The 6,642-nt window shown below is 41.3% G+C and overlaps 1 protein-coding gene across 6 annotated transcripts in view; it reads right to left on the minus strand.

Moving 5' to 3' along the window:
- Positions 1–6,642, minus strand: part of LOC102298838 (SH3 and multiple ankyrin repeat domains protein 2) — a 200,258-nt gene that overhangs the window by 187,058 nt on the left and 6,558 nt on the right. For all 6 annotated transcript variants that reach the window (XM_042213994.1, XM_042213992.1, XM_042213990.1 and 3 more), the window contains exons 2-3: positions 3,008–3,211; positions 1,422–1,493 (exon numbers count right to left, since the gene is read on the minus strand). In XM_042213994.1, coding sequence (XP_042069928.1) covers positions 1,422–1,493; positions 3,008–3,211 — 276 coding nt within the window. The remainder of the gene's footprint in view (positions 1–1,421; positions 1,494–3,007; positions 3,212–6,642) is intronic.

The raw sequence follows: 6,642 nt of genomic DNA on the forward strand, positions 1-6,642 counted from the left end.
TGCAGGCCTGATGAATCAGTCTGCAGGACGGTACCCTATCCTTCTCTCTCTCTTTCTCCTTTTACTGAAATAGTTTGGGAAATTGAAGTTTGATTGGCTCTCTCAGTGTGAGCTCGAGCCAACCGCAGGGCAGCAGACTGCATGGCAAACAGGATTAGCTCCGAAAAGTTGGGTCAAGCCAAGAAACAAACATTAGAAACATTAGAAACAGATGTCTGTCAAACGCATTTGCTAAACTGACCCTTTTGTAAACTTGGTTTGAGCACATTAACCACCGTGCCCCATATTTATTGAACATGCGCTTTTTCTGAACTTTTTGGATTCTAGTAGCCTACCACCTCTCGTCCATCCTCTCTTCCCTATAGTCGAGATGGAGTTAGAGCAGCTGTCAGACTGTTTCCCATAATGCCGGTAACAGAGCGCTGCCAGAGACACTTATACTTTGGCTGCACTACAGGATTACAGTAGCAGTGGGAAAGCAGCCCAGAGCTAGCCTTTCACAGCGATGGAGACGCTAGAAATCTTCAATTTACTGTATACATTTATTTCAGTTCATGTGGGAGGAACAGAGATAGAGTGAGGGAGCAGTCTGCTGTTGGGCTGCCAGAAAAAAGAACAGCCTTCATCTGAGCAGCATACAAACTCACAGAGTTTTCTCGACTATCACACAGGAACAGCAAAGCCAAATAAGCATAACTGACAGGTAAGTCGCACTGTACGCTTGCTTGGACTTTCTATCCCTCACTCTTTTCTCGTCACAACTCGAGCTGCCAAGAAGCACAGCAAACAGATGCAAGCGTTAATCCAATTGAGAGAGTGATTATTGAGGCCACTACAAAGAAACTCAATCTGTGAGCGTCCTTTCTTTTCTCATTTTTATGATTTTATTTTGGCAACACCTTTGGTGTGAAACAGCCATTACTGTTGTGTTTTCACACTGCACTTCCCAGGGGCCAGCCAACAGTCAGAGTGAGGTGGGTGGAAGTGTGACATTTATTGTCGCACATTTCATTTATTATTTATTCTTGGATTTCATGATCATTTGTCTCAGCTACATGTACCTGGTTTCTAAGAGCATTTATCTGCTGTTCCAAACACCCAGTGTCAGGTAGGTGCAAAGAGGCGCATCCTCGTTAAATATCATCTTTAATGTGTTTTTACCTCACTGGGATTTTTAAATCCATTCAGTTCAGCTGAATTGTGGGTAAAAGCTTATCGATAGTCTTATCGATGATCCTCTGTCTCTATGTGCATGTCAAAATCAAGGTGAAGTAGACGTGTCAGGTCATGTGGCATTATTTGGAAAACCGGTCTCTGCTTTTAGTCAAAGTTGGCTCATCATAAATGACTTGCAATCCCTGTCTGAGAGTCAGTGTGCTTCCTAAACATGTGACTAAATACTAACTCAACAGAAATCCTACCTTTGTATGAAGTTTGGCGATCTGTTTCTCATCGACATTGGGCTGTCTGTAGACTCTGCTCTTGTATCGGAACTGTTGAGTAAAAAAAAGTCAGCAAAACGGTTACATTACTGTGTTTAAAAATTGTAGGCATCAACAGAAATTCGAGAAAAATCATTATGACTTTATATTTAATATTTCTCCTGACAGTCAGTAACTTCTTACTGTAAAGCAACAGTTATATTATACCTCATTACACGTCTGTGCTGTACTGATCTGAGATCAGATACCACAGAGTGAGTGCAACTATGCCTTGAATAAAAGTCCCGAATCAAAAGGGTGGCTCCAGTAAGCCCTCAATTAAATTAGTACACATTTGGGATCCAGGGACCTCTAATAAGTCTCAGTCACAGCCAGTTTACTTTGCACCTCTGGGTGCATCTTGAAAGCAACTTTTCCTCTGGAAAGGAAATCACTGGGATAATGCCTAAGATGCGTCCTTTTGATCAAGAGCACACTTCACTACTTTTACGGGCTGTCTGCTGTCAGCTGTAAACATTTTACTGCAGGATTCGTTAAAGATCCATACTAACAGGATTTTTTAAATTACTTGCAAACTTATATCTAAATCAAAGTATTGCACAGAACCTTTGAGCCACATAAGCAAAAGAATGATTCCTTCAGTCCTTCCTCACTTTTCAACGATACTGAATTTCAGTGTTGATTTGAAGTTTTTTAAATATACATCTCAAAAAATACATTTGCGGTTTGAGGTTTACACACAGTCGTCATGGGCATGAATGTCATTGTAACTTGGGGATTTTAATTATTTGTTTGAGCTGTCCTTTTTCCAGGCTACAGCATATATCTTTAAGAAGAAGAATTGGGTGCACAATGTTGGCTTTATTTAGGGTTTTCTATGACCAACACAGGATAAAAATCTATATATTGATTAAATGTCTTAGTAAGTTGCACGTTGACCAGGCACTTTTGTTGGACCATGTATTCCAGTAGTTTCCAGTTCCTGAACATCCTAACCACTTCCCTCTCATCTGAGGCTAACAGTTTGGCAAAGTGATGACACCAAATAACTTGTGCTTCGATAAAATTGTTTGAACTGATTATCTTGTAATCTGCAGCTGTGTAAAAATGGCTCCAGTAGACTTTAATGTAAATGTAGAATTCTCCTTGGATCTATCCTGTTATTCTGAGTATTGGTCAGTCCAGTGAGTGCTGACAAATCCTTTTTATGCTGACAAAGAGAAACTACAAGCTACAGCAAATCATGCTCACTAATGACATTTGAGCCTGTACATATATGTTTGACCATGTGTGGATTAGAGAAAATCCAAGATACATTTATGCATCTAATTCAGATTTTTTTTAAGTGATTAAAATGTGAACTGTTTTTCATTCCACCCTGGAAAGAAAAACAGTATAAAGAAAGTTACCCTGATATTCATGATGATGAGTGAATGTAAACTTCTGACCTCACCTGTATTATTTACATCAGAATTTAAACAATTTCCCGTTTGAACTTTTAGATTATGTAACATAAAATATCCAAAAAATGTGATGTGATTCACGTAAATTTGTCAACAGTTTACCTCCAGAGCTGGGACGCCCTTGCTGATTGGCTGGGGGTATTCTCGGAGGATGCGTTCTTCATCCAGGAACTTGCCTTCTCTCCCGTTGCTCGCTGGCTGGAAAAGCCCATAGTTGAGCACATCTTTCAGGCTCTGATTAAGTGTACAAAGGATCCGCTGCTTGGCAACCCAGACCGTTGCATCCGGGTTGAAGCGCATGCATTTCTGGTTGGGTTTGGAGCGCAGCAGAGGGGGAGGGGGGATATGTGAGAGGAAAAAAATAGACAAACTGATTAGAAAGTGATGCCTGAAGTGTTGGCTGGCAGACACAAGCAAGAAAAGTAAATAATCACCTCTGAAAACAACAAACATTATGTGACACACATTTCACTTGTACTGGACTTCCAACTTTTGACAGGCAGATGCAAATAACTTGGACCATAAGACTCAAGAGAAGATTAGACCAGAGCTAAAGAACAATGGTGCCCAATTAAAACAGTTCTAACATATCCAAACTGGTGTTTTAATAACCCAAACCCTGTCCCAGTTACGAAAACTAGACACACACATCACTGCCAAACCTTTTTTAATTTATTGTTTTATTGTTAGGATGCTGAGCGGGGCCGCTGTCCTCGCTGCGGATGTAATTGACAGAACCCTTCTGCCCCTGTTCTTTCTCAGCTTCAGCTTCTGTGAAAAAACCCAAACAAATAATGCAGGATTTCTGGTCTGAATCAGAGAGGATTACGGGCACTGTGCCGTGGCATTCAGGAAGTGTCTGTGAGACTGTACAGCTGGGTGTGCTGCTCAGCCAGTGATAGCAGGCCTGTGTCTTTAATAAAGTCTGAAGTGATGAACAGTTTGTGAACTCTGTGTAGCTTTAATCCTCTTGCCTGGCGTTGAGACGAAGACAGGAGGTGAAGGGTTGGACGTGTACAGAAACAGATGTCTGGCATCTGGCAGGGGCTGTGTGGACTGATAGGGCCTCCTGTCCTCTTCTTACAATAGCAGACTTCCATCCACTCCCATTGTTAGTGCTTCCTGAACCGACTGTGCTCAACTTCAGCATTATATATGAAACAGTGATAGTGTGTGCATGTGTTAGGGTTTGCTCTTGTACTTTGGACGTCAGCACAGAGATATACAGAATAAAACGCTGGAACTGCAGAGATATTCTCCTGGAGAAACAGCATCTGGCCACCTAAGACTGGAAATAAACCACTCATTCTTACCCATTGCTGTGAGTTTATCCCTAACACTGTAGAAATAAAAAAGCAACACTTTCACTTAGGTTTTTTAAATTTTTGTAATTATTAAGGACAAAGACATCACAAAAGTATGCCAAGAGGACAAAAAGGCTCACGTCCACTGAGATCTCTCAGCACCTGTAAGAACTAAATGCTGCATATGCTGACCACTGCAATGTTTAATTAAACATTGAATACTCTATACTGTCCCATGTGAGATCCATGGCTCTGCACTTGGAGCTAATTCTTATCACAGCCACTTCACATCGGCTGCAAATTACTGCAGGAAATGTTGGAGATCATAACTCAGTAAAGCCCAGACATTTTGTGCATAAATGTTTTTAAAGACCCTAAAAAGCAGGGCAACCCTGAACTTGAACTTTTGCTTCACAAAATGGACGTTTGTACCACCAACCCTGGGCGTCAGTAACTGATGGTAAAGATGCAAAACATATTATTTTAAAGATGTGACAAGACGAGCTCCAGAAGAAATGATGTGCTGGTGTTGAGGATGTGTTCAGTGACATTCTCAGGTTTGATCCTTGGTCCTTTGTGATGCTTAATTTCACCTGTCATCAAAACCAAGTAAATTCTCCCGTCAGTGAACCTTCATTACACCTGCTTACTCTCATGACTGGATGCCCTGCAGGAGGTTGTAGGGAGTCCTAGCTTTTTAAAAACTAGCTTAAACAGAAATAAGATCCCTTAGTATTTTGTGTCATCTTTGCTACTTTGGTTGTGACCATTGAAATTGGTGAAAACCTAATCTGTTATCATCTCCACTGGCACCCACCTGACTGTGAAATTAGCATGATCCACAGTGGCCAGAACTGAAAGTGTAAGACCCAGACCACAAATACAGAATATTTGAAAAGATCATTTCAAACAGTGAGCATTTGCTGCAGCAACTGCTTTACATGGCACCCGACTAGGTAAAATCATCTTATTGGTTACTCCTCTTGTCAACACACATTTGATGGTGCTGGTGTCTGAGTTAATGACAGTTAGACTAAGCATATGTCCACAGCGGCTTTCTGGTGTTCACAAACCCGTCGTCTCCTGTGGTCCAAGCATTCAAACCAACCATGTTTGGAACGCTCGCTTTGCTTGTCACTGAGTCCAGCCTCTGAATTTTTAGCAGAAATTAACTTTGAAAAGATGTTGTCTCCGTCTGGATGTAAGAACTGTGTACTGGCATTGAATGACAGTGGAGATGGATGAAATAAAGTGAGAAAAGAAAGCTTGTAAGAGAAGAACAGTGTGAAGATTGTGGAAGAACCAAGAACACAGGAAAGCATGTGGGAAAGAGGAAATGTTGTCACTCCCTACACCTGCCTTTTCCTGTCCAAGATGTTGGTCCTTTTGAAACATTATACATTGCTGCAGCTGACTTTTAGACTTTTTTGGATAAATTGCAGCGTGACAGAGATTATTACACTGTTAAATATTTTAGACAAAGTCTGGATCTCTTTTTCTCCTGCTTCTAGTCTTTTCACTCAGAAATGATATGAACGAGCACAGTTTTCAGGAGCCTGCCTCACGTGTCTGTGAGCAAGTGTGTGTTTGTGTTAGCTTGAATTATTCACTTGATTTTGATTTCCAAGCGGACTGTGTGACTCAATCATGTGATCAAGTGGCACCACTGAGTACTCACTGATGAATGTGAAATCAGAAGCACTAGCGCATACTCGTGAGAGAGCTTAGTGCACATGTGAACATGCACATACATATTTTATGCTGCAGTTCTTTTCACTTTGATAAATACGTCAACGGGTCATGAGTTTATTTCATCACTGTACATTTCAATCCACTGGATTGTACAAACTCAATGTGCAGCATAAAAGGGCATTACAAATGAGACAGAAAGGAGCGAAACTCAGGAGAGGAACATCAAGTGGCTGAAGACAGAGCTTTGCCAAGCAGCAGCCCCGCCATCTTTGGTCCCTTTTACTCCTTTGTCCTTTTGTTTCTTTGTCCTTTTGCACATGTGCATCCAATAAAAAGCTATTATTCCTCAAGGACATGCACACATCAAGCAAAGAGCTGCAGTTCAAAGCAAACTCAAACTACTGCACAGACTCCAGAAGCACCTAGCTGCTCTTTCACACTGGCAGTCTTTTATGACGAACGTTTACTTACAGATTCTCACTGTGAATGAAAGGAAGGCTGCATCTATGTACAGTTAAGGTCGCCTACATGTGGTACATGGTCAGTGAGGATGTAGGCTGCTTGTACTGTATGCACATGGTTCTCACAGAGCTTTAAAGAACAAGCAGCACCATACTGACCCACAGTGTAAATGTACCAACGCTGCAGTTTATGAAAAGCTAACAGCTAAAGTCACAGTTCCCACTGTTCATGTAAAACAAACAAAACTCTGTGGAGTCACTGTTTACCAGAACGATTTTA

This window comes from Haplochromis burtoni, unplaced genomic scaffold (genome assembly GCF_018398535.1).
Source record: "Haplochromis burtoni strain Fernald_Lab_line unplaced genomic scaffold, NCSU_Asbu1 Contig_509, whole genome shotgun sequence".
Taxonomy (NCBI): Eukaryota; Metazoa; Chordata; class Actinopteri; order Cichliformes; family Cichlidae; genus Haplochromis; species Haplochromis burtoni.